This window comes from Dermacentor silvarum, chromosome 1 (genome assembly GCF_013339745.2).
Source record: "Dermacentor silvarum isolate Dsil-2018 chromosome 1, BIME_Dsil_1.4, whole genome shotgun sequence".
Taxonomy (NCBI): Eukaryota; Metazoa; Arthropoda; class Arachnida; order Ixodida; family Ixodidae; genus Dermacentor; species Dermacentor silvarum.
Window position 1 is genome coordinate 20,064,216 of NC_051154.1, and position 27,621 is coordinate 20,091,836.

A 27,621-nucleotide genomic window follows, 5' to 3' on the forward strand; every position below is an offset into this window, starting at 1 on the left:
TATTGTGCAGATATCAGCAACACGGATTCTTATTAGAGACAGATTGACTGTCAGTTTTCCACTAGTGTCGTTGCTGACACAAATGAAATGTGTCGTATATATCCTGAAACACTTATGATTGGAATGGTGTGGCAATTTTGAATAATGTGTGCAAACTGTTTCAGGAAATGTGTGGGAAGGTAGACGGTTGAGTGTTCTTGCTAGGTGCCAGTATGTTGTTTGTAGCGGGTCACATTCAAGGTTTTTCACAATGTCATGCACCAGGCACAATTTAAAATATATATGCTACGTCCATGCTAATTCCAAGTCAACTCGCGTTGCACCAGAGGTAACGAATATAAAGCAATGAACAAGATGGCCATGCCATTTAAGGTGTCAAAACATTGCTTAAATAAAATGCACTGAGATTTTCCTGCGTTGTTTTGTTTTCCACAGACCCAACACTACAAGATCTTGCATCTAAAATATGTTGGACATAATTGTGCGATAAACTAGGGCACATTATACAACTTGTTTTAAAAATAATGAAGAAATTATGAGAAGTTGTTCACTTCCCATTTAAGATCAAAGTAGAGACAAGCAAGCATGCGTTATTGAATTCGTCTTCATGTTGCCTTCACTCAATGCTATGCACATCTCATTGGTTATACTGACAGACTGAGCCACAATTCTATAGCACGGCCTTTTCGCATTCATGTGTGGTCAGGGCCGGTATTTTGTAGCGATGCCTTCCCAGTAATAATGCCTTTTCGCGCTTTGTCAGTGGTCAGAGCAACGGTCCACTGGCATTATCAACGGGCTCAGCCGGCCGTGAGCAGTGGATGATAAGACTATTATAGAATAAGTCATAAGGCATTGCTACAAAATCGCGGCCCTGAGCAACACGCTGTCACTCTGACCACTCACGAATGCAAAAAGCCATTAGTACTGGAAAAGGAATCGTTACAAAATCTTATCCCTCAACTGTAAATACTGCCACATGCCTCAGATTCTGCAGCACATTTTTGCGACATCTGTTACTAGTTGCGAGAGCAGCAGATGGTGCCCTCTGTGCTCGCAAGCAACAAAGGCAAAGATTATCAGAAGCTGAAATTCTGGGTGCTTACCGTGACAGCATTGCAGCAAGAAATAGCTACGAGTGCTGTTCTAGACTATTTGCAGAACACAGGACTATACTTGAGGTTTAGAGAGACCACTGCGTTATGTGATTATTGTGCACATGTGATCCTTTTTTTCCTCAACACCTTTAAAGACTTTTTTTTCCCCTTTGCACCTTCCCCTTAGCAGAGTATCAGGCAAGAATATACTAGTTCAGGCTCACCTCTGCTTTTCATTCCTACGAAATAAATTTTCCCTCTCGCTTGTCAGCTATGAGAACATGGTTATTTGGTACAAATATCTGCGCCCCTGTAGCAGCTGCTGTTCATGATCAATTTGGGTGCAAGATTATTTACTGTCGTCTTGTAACATATTACATTTAATGTAAACTGTTGCTGCATACATTTCTGGCTCGTAAGCCGCTGTGAAGCGGGCAGGTGTAGTAGAATATGAAAACTAATCAGCCAGTAATTTTTCTTTTCAAGTGCTCGTAAGATTGCATTTTAAGTAATTCAGATTTTACAAAGGACATATCTGCAGCTTTTTTTTTATGTAATCAATGACCAAGGTAAACAGTAAATCATTCAATGCAGCGTGCATACATCAGCGCATTGTTTACGTGTCATTAAAGACACGAACTTGCACTCACATCAAGAGATGCGCTAGCACTGACAAATTTGAAAAACATATGTTAGCTCGCGACGATTGGGTGTTGCAGAAGATAGCAATGCGAGGGCCATGAAGTCACGATCGCAGTCTCTACTTCAATCGCATGCCGCAAAAAAAAAAAAAAAAAAAAAAAAAAAAAAAAAAAAAAAAAAAAGGAGAAGAAGAAGGTATGGGTCGCATGCACGCGAATTGGCAGCGTAAATAAGCGATGGTTTTTCCAACTCACCATTGCGTCGGCATTTTCAGTGTCGAAGCAGCTTACGTATCTTGAAAGTGAAATGGCAGGGCTCACGTCGTGCTACAGCTGAAGGAGCAAGGCCTAAAATTAGAAAAAAAATGAAAGTGCATCGCCGCTTTATGTCACAAGTTGCAGTTTCGGCAGACGTACCTTGAGGTCGCAGTCCTTTGGGTTGGCGGTAATGCGGTCGACGACGTTCTCACCGCGAATTCTTGTCGGCGGCGTCTTGTATGCGGCCGCTCCCGCGCAACGTGCATGCGTGTGTTGCGCCAGCGGATGCTTCTAGGCACACAGGGTCTGGGGACATGGCAGGCATGGCCGAGGAATCATTCCCTAGCTACTTTCACGCCTACCTAGGGGCAGGGAGTACCTCGCTCACCCCACGTGATATCCGGTTTCGACCCAAACCGGGTACAGCCGCGCTGCGGCGATACGCTTCTATGCGTCGACCTCGATTGGAGCGACTTCCGGCATGGGGAACGGTTGTTGTCTTTTGGACGCTCAGCCTAAATATTATAACACATTTTACTTTATATCCTAAACTGTAAGTATATATAAAAAACTGTAAATGTGAGTGGCCCTGCTTTTATTTACGCGTATAATTTTAAACGCTTACCTGCCGACCGGATGCGACACGCCTTTTGAAAGCGTTGCTGCCGCTCCTACCTGTTACCGCTTCTGCGGAATGCGCGTGCGTAAAGTTTGACCAGCAGTTCGTGAAAGTTGGATATGTGGCCGTTGTCGAGGCATCTATCAGCTTTGCTCCTGCTAGTTGCCTTCTGTGGTAAGCCGGCGTGTTCCTTCATAACCTGACCGCCTTAAAAGAGCCCGATAGCCGTGGCACACCTTTACTGACGCCTCAGCTGGCGATCATGCTAACCACACCTTGTGCTGTTGACAGATTTGTCTAGTGACTGACTGCCCAGTTTTGTATGTTTTGTGCTGTCTTTATTTGAGCAAGACTTGTGGCCTTGTTATGAAATATTCTTGTCCTCATAGGTGCACGTTGTTACGACCGCGCGATCTTATTTACTTGCATCTAACAGGTTTTCCATCGGTGTTCGCTGTCTCCTCTTGGGCCGAGCTCGCATTATTCATTGTATTCAGCAAACACTTTGTGACGCTTTGCCAATATGATCATTTTATGGCTCGTGCAAAGCAGTTCGGTCACCACTTGACACTGTGTACCTTTAGATTAGTATTTGGTGTCATCACTGCAGATGTTAAAAATGTGCCTAAAGGTAAATGCGCAACACCATAACTATGCGTCAGCAACTTGTGGTATCGAAGCGTTCTGATCATGGTAAAAGCTGTTACAAATTTGTATTGCAATTCTAGCGCTTCTAGGGCTTTAGCGTTTTGCTTCTGCGCGACCTATTTGTGAGACACAGTGTGCGTGGTTGACTTTTTTTGAAGAGCTGAAGGAGATAATAAAGTTCACAAGGTACTCTTTCGGTGAAGAGAAAACATGCTTGACTAATTCACTGGAGATTTGCTGGTATTTGAAAGAAATGTATGCATTAAAAAAATTGTTAGGGCTGGGTACCGCCAAAATATTACTGTTTAGGACTAAGATAGCTCTTTCTGACGTTATTAAAGGATGACAAAGCTCATAGCTAGCATACATGACTGCCTGAGCGTATTATATAGGATTAGGAGTTCTATATATGTGTCTCATATATCACGACATCCAGTAATTAAAGTATGGTCAGAATTTGCTTTTGAGTCCACAAAGTATCTGTGCCGTACGTATCACCTTCAGGTGCCAAATTTAGTACAAGCACTAATGAAGATAATGAGCTTGAAACATGTTACGTTATATGTAAAGATACTTGTGCTGCATAATCGCTTAATATGAGCAAAGTATTTTAGAAAATAAAAATTTTCTTTTTCCTCATCTTGCCTTTCTTTTGCCACTTTTTTCTGTGATAAATTCGTAATTAAATCAAGCAAATCACAATGGCAGAGTGTTTTCTAATCACATGTCTTGTGAGATAGTCAACTTTGTTGGCATAGCTTAAATATTTTGGGCAGGTATAAAGCCTAGTGAAACTCAATTAAAAATCAAATTGTTCTGTTTGTATTGGGCTAGAGCCTAACTTTCAGCAGACAGAATTATTTGGGATTGGAAAAGGATTTACTGTGCTGCATTACACTGCACGGTGGACGAAGTAGAGCATTTTGTGTCATTCAGAAACAAAAGGAGTGCCCTTGCATTGAGCCCTTCCCAATAAAAATGTTTTGACCATGGGATATCCATATCATATCACAATATCTGCGTCTGGCGTTAGAGGCAATTGTAGATTGGAGAGATACGTTTTCAATATCTTAAAGACATCCCATGGATATCACACTGGGACTTCTTTTTACTTTCCTTGCACGATAAAAAGCTCCCCCCAAAGGTGTGGGCCTTCAGCTTCCACTTGAGTAGAATGTCTTTTATATGTTCAAATTATTACACAATGCTGTCACATATTCTACTCATGTTTACATGACAGTTGCGTACTTGATTTAGTACTTGACAGCAGGACCCTACCAAGTATAGCAATTTAGGCATTTATATGGAGCCTACATAGGATGCCCAACAGCATCCTGAATTGTCAAGTTTGTTGGGAGGAATGCTGGAATGGAATAAAGTTGTAGTTTCACCTACTTTTAATGACCGTAATCTATGGTTTTAACTGCTTATTTGTTTCGTTTGAGGTTCCTTTCAGTGAGGCTGTCATAAAGTTTCTTGGGAGAAATGTTAACATCATGAAAAGTTTCACATTATGTCACTGACCAAAATTTATGGTTTCTTAAATTTCTGGTGATTCCTATTACTGAGACTGTTGTACTAATTCTGGTGATATGCTGTGCTAATGCTGGCTATATGAGATCCTGTAACTCTGCCCTTATATATATATATATATATATATATATATATATATATATATATACATACCTGTCAATCGTTATTTTTTCCTATTGTTTGAAAGTATGCCTCATTTCTGACATTTCAAGATGTCAGAACTGCTTGCATTTTCTTCAAATGCAATATTATATGAGTAGCAGAGTGCATTGTGCATGGAGAAGCTTGGAACTGCCTTTTCTCTTGACCAAAAGCAATGGCACTTCCAATGTACACATCATTGCTGGTGTTATTTACTACATTACTTTGGGATACACTGACTTTACTTAATAGATACTGATGGGCTATTTGGTAAGCCATTTATATTGATGAAACAGTGCACTTGAAATAGACACGTTCAAGCACACATGAAAAAGGACATACACAGGCACTGGACTGCAACTAGCTGCAACGCTGGACTGCTAGTTACAGTCCAGCACCTGTGTATGTCCTTTTTCATGTGTGCGTGAACATGTCTATTTCAAGTGCACTTCTTCATTGATTCATTGAAGTCCTTCTTCCATGCTTTTAGCCGTGTTGCCAATTTTATTTTGTGTGTGTGTATTATTACGGACAACAGTTGAATAGTAAGTAATTGCTCAATGACTTGACTTGGTGATGGATTTGAATATGTTGATAAAATGTGGCACATATTTCTGATATGGCCAATCTACCTTAAGGCCATGTAGGAGTTGGACAGTAAACTAGGAACACCCAGTTTTAGCATAATTTTTATTTTATCTTTAGGTCCCAGGGCTGCTTTGCTGACTTTTGTGGTCACATTGCATTTTGAAGACAGATACAAGTTGTGATCGTAGCCAGAGTTATTTTGAGCCATTCTTATTGACATTTGCATCTGATGTGGTCCGTTGGTAGAGGAGGCAAGGATGATTCACCTGTTCTTCCGTGGGTTCCCAGATTTCCTCCGTTATGTTCAGATCAGACAACTAGAGAAACCTTGCATTCATTTTTGTGCCCTTTGAACTACTTTGTCACTATATTGTTGATCCACGTTACAGTTATTAATTAAATAAACTGCATGTGACAGAAACATTAGTGTTTTTGGGCCAACATGGTAACATCGGCCTCTCTAGGTTATGGAAAAGCTTCTGCTTGGCTGGTCCTCTCTCAGTAGAGCATGCTAGTGTACTCAGCAATGTTCTGTTCCCATCTTTGGCAATATGACTCAAGGCAGCATTTGTAACAAAAGTGAGTACACCCGCTGTAGTGTGTGAACAGACACCACTGTATTGGTTAATTGCAGCATAGATATACACAAGGGCAAAAGAAAAGAGACAACAGACGAGCGCTAACTTCCAACTAAAAGCTTTATTTTCGGCTACTCGTGTTTATAACTGACACTCGTCACATTGCACATGTGCAATTCACGCCCCTAGGAAGGTGAACTCTTTATCAAGTCCACAGATGACGTGCTGGCATACCCAGAGAGAGCCAAGTCGCGATGATCATTTCAGCCTCAATTATTTCAGATGTTAGTTGATCACCGCTTCTGCTGACAACAGTGCATTGAGCAAACAACGATTCACAGTCACACGAACTGCAGTGGCATGCAAGCCAACCATCGTGCCGTTTTCTTGACATTGTTTGAGTGTTCTATTAGCCGGTCATTGATACAGCGTTTCGTTTATCCTCTATACTGTCCACCACAAGAAAGAGGTATAGAATAAACCATGTTGCTAGCACAGGTAACAGATTTTTCTCCTTTTTGTTACACATGTGCGGCACATGATGACATTTCCTTTGATTACACAGCTTTATAAAGCTTTGGAGGTGTGGAGAACATTTTGTAACGATCTACAATTGGGGCTGAATTCTTAACACTGAATTCATAACCTTGCATCCCTGCTGTTGCCCCGTCACTAGTGTGAGTAGGAGAGCTGGGAGGGCAAGCCACGTAGGTTATTTCAACTCGCGTACTTCTCCCACGAAGGGGAGAAGTGTGTGTGTACGTCCCCATGTACCTCTCAATTTGGCTTATGGTGTCATCCCCTCAGGGTGGTATCACTGGAAGAAATGAAAGTAGGTGTATTTTGTTTGTGGCAAATTCCCAGGTATGTCTTAAATCGAGGTTTATGTAAGCTATAAATGTGGTGTGCCAATTGTTCTACTTAATATAAGCTATACCTACAGCCTAAGTGTTCTGCTGGTATGATATAGGACATTATTTGTTGTATCCCGGTTGGTTATGAGCAGATTTCGTTGTAGACAGCTTCCTTTTTGTTATGGTAGTTGCTTGTATGTAATGCAGTCCATTCGTCTTTGTACTATGAATCTTGACATAACAGCTGTTGCTCTCATTTGAATTCAGTCTTGTTGCACATTTTGTTGTGTGGTTTCTACCATGTGGGTGACAGACATGCGAAAGCTTATATGGTTAAGTCTTACATCTTGCATTTCATTGTCAAACTTGGCATGAGAAATGATTACTAGCTATTGCATACGTAAGTTTAAAATTTGCGGTGCTAGAAGTGCAGGTGGGGTTCTGTCTTACTGCCCAGCCCCTGTAGCTTTATGTACTGAATGTATATTGCTTCGTAACTCTGCGTGTTTTGAGAAATTGACGCAAAGGGTTCATGGTTAGCAGGACAAATGGGCACATAGCTAAAAATATATGGTGAGACTAATGCTTTCATATTTTGCTTCTTTTTGAATAGCCCAGAGTCCATTTTGAATCTGCTTCATTACGAGAAGTGCTGAAAGAGATCATGTTTTACACAACATTTTTGTATGCAGTTTGCTTCAGAATTACTGAAAGAGGCGATGTTTTATGCAATGTTTTTGTATTCCATTTGCTTCTGGAACCCACTGTTTGGAGCTGCAGCTTGCTATAACCACTTTGTTTGTTGCAGCAATTTCCAGTCACGGCCAACATGACGTCACCTGGTGCACTGTTAGTGATGCAGAACACCTGAAATGCACAGAGTTTGCTGAAGCAGTGCGTGTAAGCCGCCTATTCTCTCTAACACTCAAATGCAAGCGGGCTGCATTCAAGGATCAGTGCATGAATTTTCTGGATAATGGTCAAGCCAACCTGGTGGAACTTGACCCTGGCGAGGTCTACACGGCTGGGCGTTTTCACAGTGTTATCCCTATCTTGGCTGAACGCTATGGCAAAGGTAAGTGATGTCTTGGAAGTATTCCATGAAGTAGCATTTCTGGCAATAAACATGATCCTGTAGGAAGGCATTAGAATGCCTGTACAAGCTGCGGTGTAAGTTTTACAGCCTCCCACAATAATCCTCTTATAGTATTTTGCATTAGCAGAGTTGTCAACAGCCAAAAAGTACTTGTCACTGTCTTGATTTTTCTCTTCCTCTCATTGTTCATGGACGTTATGGTTGAAGTCTCTACTCGTGCAGCATTATTACCCCTGACATACTACACTGACAAACTAGCGTGCCCCATTTTTCTTTCTTCTTGGTCCAGCTACTGCCAGTTTAGAAAGCCATTGAACAATTGAGTACTCGGATTTTTGTTTATGTTGTTTCTGCTGTTCAGTATATGATTCAGGAAGAGTGTGTCTGCCTTGTGTCACTCACAGAACTGATCGCTGCCATCATGCTAATGAAACACCCTATGACGAAAACAGGCATCATCCCAAGTAAAAACATTAGCGTGGCGGAAAATCGGGCCAATGCCCATGGCCAGATGAAAAACAGAGTGCCCAATCTTGGCCATCTGGTTCGGGCTGGTCTTGGATTTTGCAAATGGCCAGCTCGTTTGCCAACCACCGGCAGGCAGTCAGCACCCGCCGTTGTTGCTCAGTGGCTATGGTGTTGGGCTGCTGAGCACGAGGTCGCACGATCGAATCCCGGCCACGGCGGCCGCATTTCGATGGGGGCGAAATGCGAAAACACCCATGTACTTAAATTTAGGTGCAATTTACAGAACCCTAGGTGGTCCAAATTTCCTGAGTGCCCCACTACGGCGTGCCTCATAATCAGATCGGGGTTTTGGCACGTAAAACCCCATAATTGAATTGAATTGAATTCGCAGGCAGTCGGCAGGCAGCATCTGGCTGACGTCATGGCTGCCAGTTAATTCATCGTGGCTGCGTTCAGCCCAGGCACAGGCCAGCGACTTCCCTATGACGGCATCAGTGTGGCTTGTGCGCAGCCAGCATTCTTTTGCCAGTATTCATATCTAGGCTTTCTTTCTTCATTTTCTGAGTCACGTGCACCGGGTGCTTTTTCTTATGTTGATTTTTTTGGCAGGGTTTGACAGATCCACAATTTCTCATTACAAAGACTAAATATGCATCGCACATGCGCACGCTGTCTTGTTATTTAGCCTCAATATAAGCATAGCAAAAATCTGACGCGAGCAAGGGGAAATTCGCCTTTCTTCAAATTATCTTATGCGTGTCCCTACAACTCCAACGTATATATGTACATCCTGTGTGTGCGACATAACGGGCACTGCCTGCCATACATCAGTGCTCCATGCATTCACGATGCACCCACAGTCTCCTTTGCTTGCTCGATAAGCTCTAGCATGTGAACTCTTGCACATTGATTGCTGCTGCAAAGACTATAAGGCATTGAGTTTAGGCTGCGCTATTAACGTGTCAATTTCAAGATTGAAAAGCGCAGACGAGTTCTTGAAACAAAGAAACACAGCCTTAACAATACGAACGTGCTTTCTCTCGAAATTAACTCTAAAGAAGATAGGCTTGGAATAACTTAAATAAGACGTGTGATTTACATGTAAATGTGGAGGTCCATAGCAGGTGAAAATCCGCAGGCTGGAAATTTCACATGCACGTTCAAAGCGGATTTCTCACGAACAAGAAGCGCAGCACCAAAGAAACCATTTGAAGCTGCGCCAAACAAGTAGTTACAGAATGCTTATTCCCGCCAAAAGGTCCCCCAGTCCCCCTTATCTCCTTACTGCGCTTTCCCGTTGGACAGTGGACAGAAGAGGAAAAAAAAAAAGTCAGAACAGAGGAGAAAAGAAACAAATCACCATCCATGCGCCCACCTATTGCCGGGTCCTTCTCCATGAATGCTGCCTGACCTGACTGCCACCGATGGTTGAGGCGGGCCTGCTGCTCTCTACTTTTTCGCTCCCCAATTGCCTACTAACTACCACCACATCTTCTAGAATAGGAGAAAAGTCGGCAGCGGCTGGTGCATCCTATATGATCGGCCAGCGTGAAGCCGACACGCGTATTAGCTTCTCGTTTGTTACTTTTTTTTTCCCTGGCTGTTACATTCAAAAGCTGTGACAGCACACCATCGACGCAGCATTACTCATCAGCGGCTCCTACGTTGACTGCCACATGTCACCGCTAAAAACGATCACTTTGCAGAACCTGCCATTTGGCTCGGAAGGATAGTCATCGGCGTGTTTAGATTGATGCCAATCGTCGATCTCAACATGACTCACAAAGTCAGTCTAAAGCCAAGAGGAGGCAGACAAAGGCACAAGGGGCCGCCCCACACCTCCGTTCGTGTACATTCTCTGGTGACCTACGATATCTTGCTTGGTTCTTTTGTCGTTGCAACTAGCACTATGTAGATGCTGCGTGATATTGTACCGCCTTTGGGACCATCCCAGGCCAAGTTGTAACATTTCTTCCTCGAAAAAAAAAAAATTTGTCATCATGCCACCACTGTCATACTATTGTCGTCGCCATTGTCATCTTGCTGCTGCTGTGACACACATGCTCACGTCACGCACACAGTACTCACCTTAAACATGCTTGTCTGTTTAGTAATGCTTTGTAGAACCCCAAATGATGCTGGATAGCCAGCTACCTGCAAAATGCCTCACATGGCATCGATTCCCACAGTCTGTAGTATCTGCATTATTATTATTTTTTTTTTGGACTTGCACCTAATTTTTTTTTTTTTTTAATCTCACAATGACTGCTCTCATTTTGTCTGCTTTGCATACATCTTACACATTTTAACTGTTTGCTTTTCAGATAGAGACGCTGGCTACTACTCAGTGGCTGTCATTCACGCCCAGTCGGAGATTCGCTCACTGAATGATCTGAGGAACAAGTCTGTCTGCTTTACCAGTGTGGGCGACATGGCCGGCTGGGTGGTTCCCATGGCGACACTGATCCACGAGAACATCTTAGAAGTAACTGACTGCAACAACCTTGTCAAAAGTGCTGCTTCATTCTTTGGCCCAAGCTGTGCACCAAACTCTTTGATTGATAAGCACAACCCTACAGGTTCGCCCAAACTTTATTGTTGTGCATGGCAAGTAGATTGTGAGCCGGCGGGGTCAGTTTCATCTATCCACAGTGTATGTTATGTTCACTGTCTTGTTCTGGCCTATATGTAAAGAAGACAAGATAAGCAAAAAACAATGAACAAACACAAAAACACAGTGTTTAGGTATTGAGTAGGTTCATGGCTGGTGGTTGCACAACAAAGTTGCAATTTTATTTTTTATTTATTTAAAAGTGTTGTGTGGATAAATGTAGTTCATGTCCAATTTGTTGGTTAGCAGTCAACTGCTGATTTCAGGTTATGTGATCAGTGAGCTCACTCTGCACTTTTTTTTTTTTTTTTTTGACGAATGATCCAGTAAGTGCCCATGCAAGTACAAAATAATGAGATGTTTGTAAAGCAAGTTTAATAATAATTACCATATTTTTCCTCGTTTAACCTACCACCGCATATAACCCGCACCCCCAGTTACAACAGCCCACAAGAAGAAAAAAAAATGCATGGAAATAACTGCATACAATAACGCTTAAAATCTTCGCAAAAACAGTCTCCATTCACGACTGCACGACTTGTCCACATCTTACCTTCAACCAGCTTCTGTGTTCCCCCCTCTTCGGCAATGCTGGTAAAGCTGGATTCACTTGACAGATGTGATTGCAGACCAATCAGTCATGTGATATGTGATGTGAATCAGATAACTTTGGCAGCTAGCATTCACACTGCAGAGGATGACAGCACAGACGGCGCAGCCCTCGCATGGGCAACAGCAATGGAGCAAACGCGACGGAGCAAAATATCCAAACGATTATTTTGCTCTCCACCGTTTGCAAAGCGCTTAACGCAGACCGAGAGAGCGCCGCGGGTAGGGGTGACATATCATCACCTGATACACAATCTGCAAGCTCAAATCGTGATTTACTCTGGAGCCGCATGCACTATTCGCTAACTAATAAATGCAAAATGGCAACCCGTAAAGAGGAGGAGAATGGACGACCATGAAGGAGGAGAGAAGGGAGCTTCCACATGCAGGGTTGGAGAGAGTGTAGGGTTCCCTAGGAGATAACAGAACTTTGAATAACTCGCTTGTAAACAAAGTTTTCACCCTTTGGGGCTAATCTTGTTCCACAACAATAATTGTCATCTGTCTTGCCCGCATTTCCATTCATGGCGCACAGCGCGATGAATGTACTGTGGTGAATGTACGAGTACTGTGCGCACAGTACTTCCAGGTCATAAAGGGCATGTGCGTTATCGGCATGACTTTTCATTCTTGATAGGAAAGTAGCAAGCGCAGAGTTTTCAAGAAAGAAAATGCAAACAAGGCAAATGACAATTATTGTACAAGGATGAGGAGGCTTCTGCATGCTCCCTGACCTGACAACCATTGTCTCGCGAGCCTAGAGAATGCAGTGAAAGACTAATCCGGTGCCTATTGCAATGAGTAAACACAAATGGAGTGCACCCATTTTCACGCTTGCGAAGCTATGCTTTCCCGCATAGCATGGGCATCACTATTTCTGGTATTGATGCCAACAAATCCACAATTCTTTTGCTTGGTCTGACTTACAAAAGTTGGGAACTAGGAACCAGGTGCATATTTTCTACATTTTGGATTTCTCATTGAGGATATTCGAATTTCCTAATATGTAGGAGTATCGAATATTGAGCTATTCCGCGCCTCTATTGAGCATTTCTGACACTAAATTGATTCAGACCTCTGTGTCGTCCCAGACGGCCAAAAGCAAGCTTGAGGTGTGCTTCGAAATCACTTGAGATTGCGCGAAATTACCGGACGCGGCAGCAACATGGAAATGTACAAATAGTTCAATCTTTATCTCTAAGACTAGCCAATGAAATGCAGTTATTACCATAGAAAACATGAGATCATGGAGATAGTTTTTTTTTTTTTTTTTTTTTTTTTTTTTCCACGTACATGGAGAGACAGCTTTTCGCATTTAACCAAGGTACTTAAATTTTTAAAATTGTTTTTCACCTTCATAACATAACAGCAAACAATAAAAACCGCCTTGAAAAGCGATTATGTCCCATAGCTGTATTCGGGTCTCGGGAGGATATTCAGCTTCGCGGCAAATACAGTGGTATTATGGGGTGAAGCTGCCGTGCAGGGAAGCATTTCAAAAGTGCTGGGGGGCAGTATAACGAGGCCTAGTATGCGTTTCTAATTACATGTGTGCACTTGCAGTCTCCAGTCACAGTATGAACATCAAGACGTCTGATAAATGTAACAGAGACATCTCATTAGATTAAAAGCATCAGTACGCCACTATCTTCTGTTTACACTGCCTCTAATCAAGGGTGTGATCACGCAAACAGCTCGCTTTGCGCACATTCGGTTTGACTGCTACGTCGCAAAGTGGGAAAGCTGCGGTACCGCCCCGCTGTCTCTGACGGCCGCTGACGCAATCACATTTCTGACCGATCACGAGAAGGCAAGCGAAGGAACGGAAAACCGAGCTGTTTGCACGATCGCACCCCAATAGTCTGCATTGTTAATTTGTGCTTTGTTTTACTTTTGTGTTCTTCTCATTAACTTCCTACATTCACAAAGGATGTTGCATCATGCTTTCCTATTCATTAACCTCTTGTATCTGACATTTAATTAACGAGTTCTACTGCACTAAATTTTGGTCTCATTCCTCCGCAGAACAAGTCATTAATTCCAATATGCTGTAGTTCCTATTCATATGAGTGTGCAGTCACTTCTCTGCGCAATGTATTCAATATTTCATTTGAATATATTTGTCCCAAACCACCATTCGCTTTGAATTCGCTCCGAACTGAAAATCCACTATTCGCACATGCCTACATTTATTTCTTGCTGTCATGGAGGAGATCAAGTAGCAAGAGCAAATTCGGATTGAAGTAGACGCACTGGTTGCAGTCATCTTGTTATGCAGTCATGCGGTAACGAGCCCGTTGCCCCGCAGACTTCAAGGCGACAAGCGAAATTTCTCCATGTGATGTCTTGGCGTGCTGTCGGCTGTGTCTCCACCCGATTTCTGGCCTCGCTGTCGGGCGAAAGTTGGACTTTTTTGTTCATCGCAACTTTAGTGTATTGGGAGTAAATCTTGAGCAATAGTTGTATTTCTGTATGAAAGCATGAGGTGCGCGGTACTGTAAAGAATTTTTTTCCCTCTCTTTTGGTCATGGAAAATGGGTGCCCATTACAAATGAGGGAGCGTTAGAATCGAGTAAATATGGTTAGCGTTTCTCTTTCGAATTTTCGTGCCGAACCTGCATATAACGAAATCCTTTTTATAACGAAGTTTTTCGGGAATTTGTCAATTTCGTTATATCCAGGTTTAACTGTATTTCATTCAGGTCCGATATTGCACTTGTACCAGTAGTATATGAGTCATAGTAGAAGGCACAAGAAATAAATTATCTGTTCGATCGCACCATTTTTGAGCACTAGTTACTGGTTTTCTTCTGTAATTCTTGTTTCCAGGATGGTGTCATGAGCGACAGTGTTTCAAACATATCTTGTAAAAGGATTCCATACTGTGAATTCTTGGATGTGCAGGTGACAACCCACCGAAGATGTGCGAATTGTGCATGGGGCACCCAGGTGAGCGATGCTCGGGCAGTGACCCATTTGCTGGCTACCAGGGCGCACTGCACTGCCTCATGGAAAAGGGGGAAGTAGCCTTTGTGAAGCACACTACACTGGATGAAATGTTCCTTGGTCAGCCGCCTCCAAATCGGTTCCGACTTCTTTGTCCAAGTGGTGAGACAGCCCTGCCGGACCAATACCACACCTGTAACTGGGGCAGGGTACCACCAAATGTGGTTGTCACAACTTCAGACACACTGCCTCGAGTTCGTGTGCAGTACCAAGAGTTCCTTAAGGTGGGATTGCAACGTCTTCCATATAATAATTTCTTCATATATTGTAACTATAATTTATGAAGTCAGTGTTATGGTAAATTATGTAGCATATTCCTGTTTCTTTTGCACTGTTGCCTCATCATTAGTGAAAGAGGGTCATCCAACGCTGAGCTTGTCAGGGAGAGACATGTGACCAGTTTGAAAATTTATTTTCCACCTCACAATAGTGACATACGATGGACAATCATCACCATAGACAGTCTTCATTTCATCATGAACTTGCTGGTCACTATAGCCCTTCATATGTAGAAATTTAATGACTCTGCAAGCCCCAGTCTTCTGCATCATCCGGGATACTAATCAGCACCACCAGCAAAAAGAAAGAAGAAAAAAATAAAAAAAATTGTATGGAAATTCTACTATTGTGCACATAGACTTCAATTATTATAATACGTATTAATTCACGTAGCTCCACTGCTTATGCATAATAATCAGAAGCTTTTGATAACCCCATAGCAGTCACATATTAACAGACAGACAAATTTTTATTTACATCAAGATGATGATGGGGACGTAGACAAAAAGCCTTCAACAAGTTTAACTAGGGTCTACTATGTTATTGTTGAGTGCTTCTAATTTTTTATTTCTGTTCAGTAACATGTTAGTAGTGTTAGCACCTAAGTGAAGACATGTCATTGCCTGTCCTGCCACAGCCTCCATTAGAGGCTAGCAGTATACAATGCATAAACAAATAAGTAAATAAATGTTTTCTGTCACAGCTGGCAGTGCAAACCTTTGGCAAGCCGCCAATGGGGCAGCTCCCATGGTTCTACCAGAGCCATTCGGACAGTGGCGGCTACAATATAAGCCCTACCCCTGACTGGAGTCGAGGTTTCAACCAGAGCTGGGCAGCTGGGCAGCCGACCCCTCCTGGAATGGCCCGCTTACGACTGATCGCCCATTCATTGTCAACATGACAGAGCTTTCCAAGTTCTACCTATTTGCCAGTGGGAGCCGCTATGGCAATGCTACTAATCTACTGCTGCAAGACTTGACAACAGAGCTGGTGCCACTCAATGGCTATGAACAGACCTTCACTGGTTACCTTGGTAAGGAAAGGAGCTTGGGATCGGAGCAGATGAGGGATCTCCTGCTTGTTGTCATTTAGAGTTCTTTTCCATACATTGGTGACAGGAAGAACTGTAAGACACTTTATTCAGTGGCCCATTGTAGTGGCTAGGCATTCTGCCACTGAGCTCTAGATTGTGGTTTCAATTCCCAGCTGTGGCAGCTACATTACGATGGGTGTGGAAATTAAGAGTGGTTGTGTACTGGTGCTTTGGGTTCAGGTTAAAGAGCCCCAGGTGACCAGAATTAATCCAAAGCCCTCTACTATGGATCCTATCATAGCCCCACGATATTTTAACTTGTGATTTAGAATTTTTGTGTAAGTTCTGTTTTTTATGCTGCATTTGGTTGTAATCTCAAATACCTGCATGTAGCTAAAACAAAACTTATCCTTGTTCCTGAGCCAAAGCATAGGTGCTTCTTTGTGCTGTGTGTAAATGAAATACCGGCAAATACCGTATAAACCGGAATATAGGTCGAGTGGGAATATAGGTCGACCCCCTATGTTAAGGGAAAAAAAAAAGAAACCAACCAAAATTTATGAAATGGCACCGCTCACCCAGCGTCAGAGCTGTAGTCTCATTCGTAGGAAGTAGCAGCAATGTTCTCAGGAGTTCCCGCACAAAGTCCACGACTGTGTCCTCAAGCTGCGGATGAGCCGCACTACACCTGCGAAATGACGTTTTGCACAGTTGCACTTCAGCAGCTTTCCTTTCTGCGTTCTCCAATACCGCCTGATTTTTTCCGAAACGCCAAACTGGCGCTCAGCTACTTATGTTGCCGTTCGCTTTAGCGAAGTCAACAACTTTTATCTTAAATGCAGATGAGAACTGCCTCGTCATGCCGCTGCTCATCCTTCAATGGGCGAAAAAAATAAAAATACTAAACAAATCAGACGCGACATTGATTGGAACAGAAAAGTCGAAACAGATTGGATGCAGGAACAAACAAATGCATGCCACAGGCTGCCATACGACGACTCACATTCACCTAAAGACCGCTATATGAGACAGTGTGACTTTAGTTTTTTTTTTTTTTTTTCATGAAATTATCTCGACTTATATTCCGGTTTATATGGTAATACGGAAGCATCCCATTTGATATCCCCTGCATGTCAATTTCGTTATTGATTGGAAAACAGCCTCTCTCTCCTTCTCTTCTTTCTTTTCCCCTTTTTCTTTCTTCATTTTTCTATCTTTTTTTTTTAACCCTTTGATGGTCAGTGCCATAAATATATGCTGCCGTGAACAAGTCCCAAATGATCGATGCTGTATGTTTACGGCGCTGTCTGAATGTTTGAAAAACCTGCCAATTTTTCAACTCTTTGTTTCCCATCAAGTGCTTCCACCCTGTGTAGATACAAGTAATTTTTTATTTGCTCCTTAGTCTCGTGGTTTTCATTTCATGGCTTCTATATGCTGGCATTTCAGCGACCGTCCACGCGTGCGAGGGCGTGCGGTGGGTAGATTTAGTTTCGTCTTGCGGGCTGTTTTCATTCTTTGTGCTCTGCTCCTAAAAACTGATATCTGTCTGATTTCTAATCTCTAAAAGGATAAACTGCTAAATGCTCGCCTGTTTATTGCTCACAGGGATGCGATAACATCTGTTCACAGGTGGGCGCTGGTACAGTCGAATCTCGTTAATTTGAACACGCTTAATTCGAACTTCCGGTTAATTCGAACTGATGCTGTGGTCCCGTCAAAGTTATGTGTATTCCAATGGGCGAAAACGCTCGGTAATTCGAACGTGAAAGCATTTGCGACAGTTAATTCGAACATAACCACGCACCGTCAATGCTCTCAGCAGCACGCCAAATCACGTGGCGGCGCCTCCGACCGGCATTGCTCCGACACCACCATAAAGCAAAAGCTTAGGAGAGACCCCTCAATGCCGCGCAGAGAAATAAAAAAGAAAGAAAAAAAATACCGCGGCGAAAATTTCACTCTCTCAAATGGCAAGGTCGCTGTTTCTGTGTCGCGCCGGAACACGCGTGTACGTGCCGACGTCTCAGCCAACGCTGCGGCTGTGGCGCAGAGGGAAGCAACGTGGAGCCGTAGTCCAGCCAACGAAACTGCCCACGCCGGCCAACGCTCACTTCAACGGCAGAAAACTAAACTTCGGGGAGCGGGCTAAGCTGCGCCGGCACGGCGGCGGGCGCGCACGGAGACAGTCGAAGGTGAGGAAGCTACAAGGGAGTTGAGAGGGAGGGCGAGGGGAGCCACCGAAGAGACGGGGTTGCCGAGGCCAAATGCGCTTCCCTGCTGCCCTCCTCCCTCACCTTCGAGGGTCTCCGCGCGCACGCGTTGCCGTGCCAGCGCCGCCCGCTCCCTGAAGTTTTGTTCACTGCCGTTATCGGGATGCGAGAGAGAGAGAGATCGTGCTTGTGAAGAGGAAGAGGCGCTATCGGGATGCGAGCGTTGGCCGGCGTGGGCAGTTTCGTGGCCCTTGCTCGCTATGTGCTTGCACGCCGCCATATTTCACGACTCGCACCGTTCGTACGTAGCGCTATGGTGCACAAATACGTCAAAATAAGTCCTTCTTTTAATTTGAACTTCTTTTAATTCGAACAAATTTTCGGGCCCCTTCGAGTTCGAATTATTGAGATTCGACTGTATATACATATGATGCCACCATATACAATCGATGCTGCCATGTCTGCATTTCATTTCTCGAGGCTCAGCTTGCGAAAACTGATTGCCCCTTGTTGGCAGCAACAGAACAAAAGATTACTGCAAGTTTCTGACTCGTTTTGTTTTTCTGACAGGCGCACAGTCATAGAGTTTTCTCTAGTGCGCTCACATACACGGTTCGATTACACTGTGGGCGCACGCGCTGGTTGCTCTGCTGAAAGGGAGTCGAGTAGTGATTCCTCCAATGCAGACCATTATACAAGTGTCGAATCAGAATATATCTATTTCAGTGTATGTACTTTTTATTGGGTTTATAAGTATTATGGAAGCCCATCTGTATTCATGGATAAACAATGCATGTTTATCTACGGAAAATATTTTTTGTCACTTTATGGTCACTCAAAAAAATTGTAAATTTTTCAGAATAGGTCAGTTTGCAAATTTTAAATCTGCTATCAGAAAATTCAACCCTCAAAGGGTTAAAGAACCTGGTATCATGTTTGCAAATTTTTCCACCTTGCTATTTGTGATGCCATCTCTTAAATTATTCATGCAGGAAGGCACGTGGAGTCCTTCACAAAGCTGCGCAAGTGCCCTGTCCCTCCTGCTGTGCTTTGTGTGGTTTCAGAAAAGGAGGTGGAGAAATGCCATCGCATGAAGGTTAGCTGATTGCCTCCTTTCCAGTGCCTGTAACTATTGAATTTTGTTTGCATTAATTGCATTTTGTGCAGTCTGCCTTCTTCCACAGGGCACAAGCAAGTCTTTGTTTTCTTAGTTCATTTTAAGTGTGCGGTAACTCAACATCATTGAATATTACCAGCTACCTTAGGAAAGATGAACAAGGAAACAGGACAGGATGAGTGCAAAGTGTACAGAGAACTATTGGTGAAAAAAAGAAAGAAGTATCTCTTCTTAAATTTTGAATTGAGGGACGTAGGGGAGAAGTCTTGTCCTAAAATATTGAAATAGTATTTTTGGTGGTTATTGTTATCTGTGAGTACACAAGGGCTAAGACAGAATTTTGTTAATGTCATGTCACTGCACAGCCCAGATGCAGAAAGTGGTTTAAAGCTGTTGTGGATTGAATCTGGAGTGGTATAGTACATTTGAAGCTATTGTAGTTTGTTTGCATGTACGTATTTGTCTATCTGTATTGGCTACAGCACAGTATGTGCGGTGCTCCCCTCTGTATTGACCTTTTTATCATTATTCCTTGCAGACAGCCTTCAAGTCTCAGATGCTGAAGCCAGACCTTAACTGTGTACGCAGCCATAGCCACCTGGGTTGCATGCACATGATACGAGATGGCCTTGCAGACCTTGTTGTTCTTGAGGCTGGCGACATATACCGAGCTGGACAGTAAGCATTTTCTTCTCTGGTGTAAATCTGGTCTTTCATTGTAAGTTTAGTGCAGGTTGTGTTGTCACAATGTTAATTGCACTGAGCTAAATATATTTTGTTGTTATGGTACATTGTGAGGCAAAAAGGCATATACAGCCAACTTCCTTAATTCTACCTTGATGGGACCAACAAAATTTATAGAATAATTCCCCGAGTCAAATTGAAAAAAGAGGTAGAAGAAACCTCTATGCACACACTTGCTTCATTTGGCCATATCTACGTGATTCTAACACGCATCCAGTTTTTATGGGTTCCTAGTAGAAACAGTGTGCACCCAAATCTAATGCACACCTACCGTATCAATTGGAATATAGGTCGAGTGGAACCCTTACCTTGAAGTGAAAAAAAAGAAAGAAGAAAAGAAAACAAAACAAAACACAATTACCAAAATGTGTTTATTTTCACAACAGCACTCAAACATTAGCAATTGTGCACAAAGCTCCCACACAAAAGTCCTCAAGTGTGTCCTCAAGCTGTGGATGCACTGCATGACACCCACGGAATAAAGTTTTACGTCATTTCCTGGCGCCGACAGTTTTTTTTGTCCGCTGACATCGCATGCTTTTTTGAGATATGCTGAACTGGCACTGAGCGGCCATTTCGCCCTTCGCTTTGGCGGAGTGATAACTTTTACCTTAATACTTATTGGTCAATGCGAAAACAACTCAAGACACAGAGGTAGAAGACACAGGATGAGCACTATCTAACAACTGAAATTTATTGAACAAAACGCTTGAAAAAGAAAACACCCAAAGAAAGCTAACAATAACATTTAAAAAATGGGACAAAAACAGAACCGTTGAAATGTGAAAATATTGTTACGCGTGAACGAGACCGTTTATCACCCTTACGGATGAAGAGGGCCATTTATTGTAGGTCGCGAAGGGTGAGCGCAAGAGCGGCCAGCTGGTTGATCAACTCAGCATCGTCCTCCTATTCTTTTCCAACCCAGGACCGCAAGCACGTTCACCGGTCATCGTTCTTCTCACTCACGCATGCGTGCAACAATATAAAGAAGTACAAAAGTGTTCCGAGTAGCAACAGTTTATGTACATGATTCAGGGTGCGTACAGGTTCTTGAAATCCTTGAAAACCCTTGAAATTGAAAAGTGCGTTTTCAAGGCCCTTGAAAGTCCTGGAATTTTTTTCCTTCCTTGAAAATCCTTGAATTTCGTGAACAATGCACTCTGATATCGACATTGCGACCTCCTTTCTGTGGCGTCGATCTGACAAACTCCCCATTTGAGAAACAATACGCCAGCGTGAGCACACAAGGTTCCGTTTTGCAGAACTGCATGTAAAAAATAAAAGGCTTCACCATGTCAAACGACGAATGGAGCAAGAGACCCGTGCCGCGTTTCGGTGCTGGCTCGGCTGGCAGTGTTTACGCTGCTTTCCTCATCATATCGTATGTTTCACTCCTTGCCCGTCAGTCTGCCTTGTTCCACTTTCACTCTTGCGCTCGAGGTGAAGCTAAAGAGAGCTATAGTGGAGCAACTTTACCACTGATGCTCAGTGCCTTTGGGTCGAACATTACCTATGCTGAATGTTTTATAAATGTTTGATGAACCAGCCCAGCTAATACTACAGAAGCCTGAGCAGCTGTTGTGAGTGTTCGTTGTGTAAACTTTTAATATTGCAGACTTGAGAAACGATCAAGACATGTTTTACAAAATTGCAATATCCATCTATTTGTTATAATATAATGGATGTGTAGCAAGACTACATTGAATGGTTTGGAAATGTATGCTAAACTTGCCGAGTTGATACTGGAGAAGTCAGAGTAGCTGTTGGGAGCACTCATTGTGTTTCGTGAACTTTTTTTTTTTGGTATTGTGAACTTGCAAAGTATTCAAGGCTAGACATTATTAACATCATTGCGATGTACATTTATTTCTTTTTTATTTTAGTGCACTAACCCAATGCTGAATGTTTTGAATATTTTTGGTGAACTTTACCCGGCCTATACTGGAGAAATCTCAGCCGCTGTTGTAAGCATTCATTTTGTGTTGTGATCTCGAGAAGTTATCAAGGCTAGATATGTTTATTGTAATTGTGACATACATTTATTTATTGTAAGTGCAATAAACCTAGTCATTTTTGGAAATGTTAGAGTAAGGAAATATCCTACTTTAAATGCCGCTTTGAGTCCTTGAAAAACCTGTGACAAGTCCTGGAATATCCTTGAATTTTTGCCTTGGAAACCTGTACGAACCCTGATGATTGTACATGTGCAAAATGTGGATTTGTGCCAGCAAAGTAAGTTTCACACAAATAAGAATGCACACCACCAGGTAAAATTGCACAATTAATTTTAGACATACAGCATGCACAGATGGTCTTGGTATTTTTCACAACCTGATACAGTAGGAGTGTTATCGGAAATGCAATTAAAATGCAATTTAACATTAGGCAGAGCATATGAAGTGAAGGTGTGTGTTTTTCCAAAAATTATGTTTGACTCTGAGCTAATTATATAAAGCCATTATGACATGCATGTGAAGGCTTTGTTCTTCCCATGTTAGCGTTCTTGTCTTGTGGTACAGTAAAGCCTCGTTAATTTGGATTTCACGGGACCGAAAAAAATATCCAAAATAACTGAATGTTGAATTATCGAGGGTATCAAGAAAAACAAATGCTTACAACGTCAACACGCTTTTATTAAGTGAATGAATGAGCAAATCCTGTATTTATTTTGCTCAAAAGCAGTGCGGAAGCTACAATTTTCGTCATCTCGCGACTGATTGGCTCTCGCAGCGGCTATGGTCTCGCGACTTCCTTCGCTAAGACACGTTTTTCACTACGGTGCACACATCCCGATTATTTTTTCGCCAGTGAGCTGGTCGCCAACAGATCACCTCTCCATTGCGATGTAGCCGGTGCGCTTCATCCTCGACAGCTTAGCACCAAGTCAAAACAAAACTGCCATTTGCCGCAACAACTGCGGATGATTCCGTGGCCGCTATCGACGCGATCATGGATGGTGACTACGCTGTTGTGAAGGCACACGGCCGACGCATACAGCGATTCAAAATAAAACTATGGTTTGCCCCAACCGCTGTGAACAAAACTGTGGTGGCAATCGATGTGATCATGGATGGCGCTTACGCATTTATAAAGGCGTGTGGCCCCACGCGTTTTTATCCGCAGCGGTAAACACAAGAATAAAAGCTCTAAAGGCTCAAATAGGCACAGAGCGCTCTGGCATTGCTGCCATTCACGCACGATATCTGCTGATGACTATAGCAATGCGGTCTCCGGACTTCGTCACTTCGTTTCAGTTGGACGCAAGGGCTGTTTTTGTTCTTTTGCGTTGCGCATTTGCGGTGCTCCGGACTCACCGATCTTCGAGAGCTGTCCAAATTAACTGATGTACGTGCAAATACGTCCGAATTACCGAGAGTTTGTTTGCATTGCATAATGCATACACCTGCCGGGACTAGTGGACGAGTCTGAATTATCCGATTTTCTGAATTAACAAGGGACGAATTAAAGAGGTTTTACTGTAACTATTGAAATGAATGAGTTTAGGACCTAATGATTCAAAATGATGCACTATGCATAGTAGGCAGAAGCCTGTCTTGCCTATCTTGTGCATTTTCATGGCTGTGACAGCATCAGAAGGATGCCGAAGATAAACATTTTCAAAAAAATCACATGATTTCATGAACACTGTTCTCTAGCGGTTTGCTTTAAAAGCTATTCATTTTCCCCAAGTGCCACTGGTCGGCATATGACTTGCTTCATCCCTGTACGGCTTCACCACACGTCTCTCAACCACATTCTAGACAAACCTGTTGTCTTCTGTGGGCAGGTCCACCGCAATGTTGCCTGCTTTGTGGCTGTGCTGCACTTACACATACTTTCACCCTGAAATGACCTACTCTAGTCTGCTGTGTTTTCTTTTCTGAGCCTCCGCCAAATAAACTGACAAGAAACATGTAATTAGACATACTCTTTTTGACAGGACCAAGTGTTCCACAAGTTACAAGAATTGCAAGGGTTGAATTTCTTCAGCACAGTAACAGTACAAATGAAACCACCCAGTTTACAATGTTGCATGGCACAAAGAATTGCTCTTTACTCTGTCCCTTTCCTTGGAACTGAGCACAAACTTTATGTGAAATGGGAACCATTCATGAGACATGCTGCAGTAGGTAAATTTAAGATGTTTTATTCCTTCTAGTTCCTTTGGCCTCATCCCAATCATCACCGAGCAGTACAATTTAGATGAGCCATACTACTACGCTGTAGCCGTGACACTCCAAGGGGACAAGGAGACTGATCTGTTGTACCTCAAAGGTGAGCATCAATCTGTGAATTTAGAGACTGCAATAGCTCACCTTCTCTATAATTATTATAGTTACAGTGCAATAAACTGACAAGAAACATGTAATTAGACACACTCATGCATTCATGCATGAAACACATGTGGGATAACAGAAGGAAATGCACAAAAAAATTTAGCAGTCTACGTAACTTTTGACATTAAAAGGGAGGAGTTCTAACTTCAGCTGTATGAAAAGGGTGTGCTTTAGAATGATAGAATCCAACAGGATGCAACAGTGTGTTAGCATTTGAAAGAGGCATAATTTTAAACCAGCACATAAAGTCTCGTAAGACTGCATTTTGTGATACTCTACTGTGAAACTTTGTTGCTAATGTTGGGCACTATTAGGTGTAGGATAAAAGTTAGCTGTAATTAGGTGAGCTGTGCTTTTCATTTAAATATGCTTTTGTTGTATTTTGTATGCATTTGCACACTTTTCATTGTATTTGAGGACATAGTGACGACTTCACAAATAGCAACAATATTCCAGACAAGGCTATGTTCTGAGCTTGTTTACTTTTTATCTCTTTCACCTTTCCTTTAATGTGTCAGGGTCAATTCTTGTCCATTGTGTCGTGTAGAGCACAGTGACATGCTGGGATGGGAGGTAGCACCTTCATCTTGAAGCTACAATACATTCTTTTTAGGACTCCTGCAAAGGCATGCACTTACATAAATTTCTGTCTACACAAAATTTCCAGTACCCCTTCACGTTCATCTTTAAGATAACTTGCTGTGATCAGCACTTTAGTGCCTACAACAGGCTCAAAACACTACCTCAGTAATTGGCACTCCGATTTGCATCTCTCACTTGGCCAGTTTTTGTTGAGAATTGATTTCCAGTGCTGAAATAACATGCCTTAACGACTTTTGAATTTCAGGCAAAACTTCATGCCACACTGGCATCAACCAGGCTGCTGGATGGGTGGTGCCATTGAGCTTCCTCATCAGTAATGAGCGCATGAGGTCCTATGGCTGTGATTCCGCACGCTCTGCCTCAGAATTTTTCTCCAAGAGCTGTGTGCCCGGCGCTCTTTCCCGTGAATTTGTGGGCTCGGAGCGGAGCTACAAGAACCTGTGTGATCTCTGCCATGGAACCAGCACTCATTTCTGCGGCCGGGATGCTTCGGAGCCCTTCTATGGCCATACAGGTGCCTTCCGCTGTCTTGTTGAGGGCGGTGGCCAGATTGCATTTGTCAAGCACACAACTGTCTTTGAAAACACAGCTGGTCGCAACAGCATGTGGTGGGCACGCAACATCATGCCTGGTGACTTTGAGCTGGTCTGTCGTGATGGCTCACGCCAGCCACAGGACAAGTATGTCCAGTGTAACCTAGGGAAAGTGGCATCCAATGCCATTGTGACAAGCGCAAACAAACCGCAAAGCATGATCGATGCCTACATCAACCTTTTTGTCTATGCACAGCAGTTCTATGGCTCCAAGTACAGCGAGGATTTCACGTTCAAAATGTTTGTGTCAGAGGCTGCACATCGAGACTTGATCTTTCAAGATTCAACACAGCAGCTAAAACCGGTGCCTTTACATAGGCGTAACTATGCAGAATATTTGGGCAGTGACTTTCTTCAAGCAGTCCGTCTTGTGGACTGCTCTGGAGGCTCAAGTGGTGTTCAGTTGTCGATAGCAATCATGTTGGTGTGCATCCTTTCTTTGAAATTCTGGGCATAATGGTGCTTCATCTCACTGTTGCTGAAAGGCTGCCTTGAGCCTTTTACATGGGAAAGACTCCAAACAGTGCTCATATTTTTCATATAAATTAAGCGACCTGACCCAAGTCGTGTCAACTTGGAGCTGGGGGAGAAGTACCAGGAATTACCAGCTCTAAACTTGGTTAATATCAAATGTTCTTTTTATAGCTGTGGAGGAAATTAGCATGTGTATTCTGATGTGTTGAGCTTTGCTTTTGAAAGGTTTGCCCTTCTTGCCATGAGCTAGTGAAGTATCCATCAGCCGGAGCTGAAAGCTCTAAGTGTAAGATATTTTCACAGTGGTATGAATCATGATGTACACCTTTTCACCATTGTAATACTGTGACTGCCAAGCAGGAAATAAGCTTTTTTTTTTTTTTTTCTGCTTGTATGCATGAGAAAATATGGGGAGAAGGAAGCATTCTGTTTTGTGAGTAGGTGTTAATGAGGTGATAGAGTGTAATCTCATAGGAAGGCTGCACTTTGCAGGGCACTGTCAACAACATTATCACATCTGAGGCTTTTTAACATTGTTTTTTATACAAATGTTGCACTTGGTATATGTTTAAATACCTGACATAGGCCTTCTGTGGTCTTGGTGTGCACATCTTCTGCTGCCTTTTCCTCTCCCCAAAAAACACATTGCAGTGCTCTTTCCCCCTTTTTTTTTCCCCCATTATTTGACTTGCATGGGACCCTGACGAGTGCATTCATGATGGATTGTCATGGCATGAAAGAAAAATTTGTCATCCACTTGCTTTTAGCACAACACCACCCTATTCTGTCACGTATGTTGATTGTGGGTGTAAAATTGCTTTGTGTATGGCGATTATACTGAATGTTTCACATAACTAAAGCTTTTAAAAAGGTGGTATGTTGTAGATAGTCAAGGCCAGCAGCATGTTTTGGGAAGTCGGAATAAGTTGTAGTGTGTCCTAGTTACATAACTAGTTAAGATCAGTTATGAAACATGAAAAAAAATAATAATAATAATAAACTGCCTGCACTCTTGCATGCATGGATTGTAGCACTGTCACTTGTGTTTTCAACTAAAAAGCCTGCTGTGCTGAGTGTTTTGATAAGCACAGGCCATGGCATCCAGTGTTGACTAGACTGTTCACATTGGCATTCTAAAAACATGAACTGTGACCATAGCTGTAAATCATGCTCTATAGGCAGATGACAAAAGCAAGGTAGACATTTGGGCAAGTTGGTAAGCTTCCATGGTGATATAGGGGGGAAGCACAGTCAACGCATACAAAGCTGAAGAAAAGAACAACATGAGCGCTTACCTTTTCTTTGACTTCGTATGTGTTGATAGTGCTCCTCTACTTCACCATGGAAAAACGCAAATATGTAGAAATAGCCAGCATTTGTTAAAGCTACAGTCTGCTCAAACATTTAAGAAATAATTTCTAAAAGATATCAGAAAAAAAAAAAAGTTGTGAAGTTATTTACTCAATTCTTTACCTTTG

General features: G+C 42.7%; 1 protein-coding gene across 1 annotated transcript; it reads left to right on the top strand.

Annotated features, from left to right (window-relative positions):
• Window positions 1-2,633: 2,633 nt before the first annotated feature.
• On the top strand, window positions 2,634-27,384 carry LOC119457655 (serotransferrin-B-like). Its single transcript, XM_037719291.2, is given in 10 exon segments — window positions 2,634-2,789; window positions 7,766-8,032; window positions 10,846-11,100; window positions 14,646-14,971; window positions 15,730-15,871; window positions 15,874-16,059; window positions 19,265-19,368; window positions 19,928-20,067; window positions 24,296-24,411; window positions 25,321-27,384. Coding segments are annotated over 10 exon segments (2,397 nt in total). The 5' UTR covers window positions 2,634-2,734; the 3' UTR covers window positions 26,127-27,384.
• The last annotated feature ends 237 nt before the right edge of the window (window positions 27,385-27,621 follow it).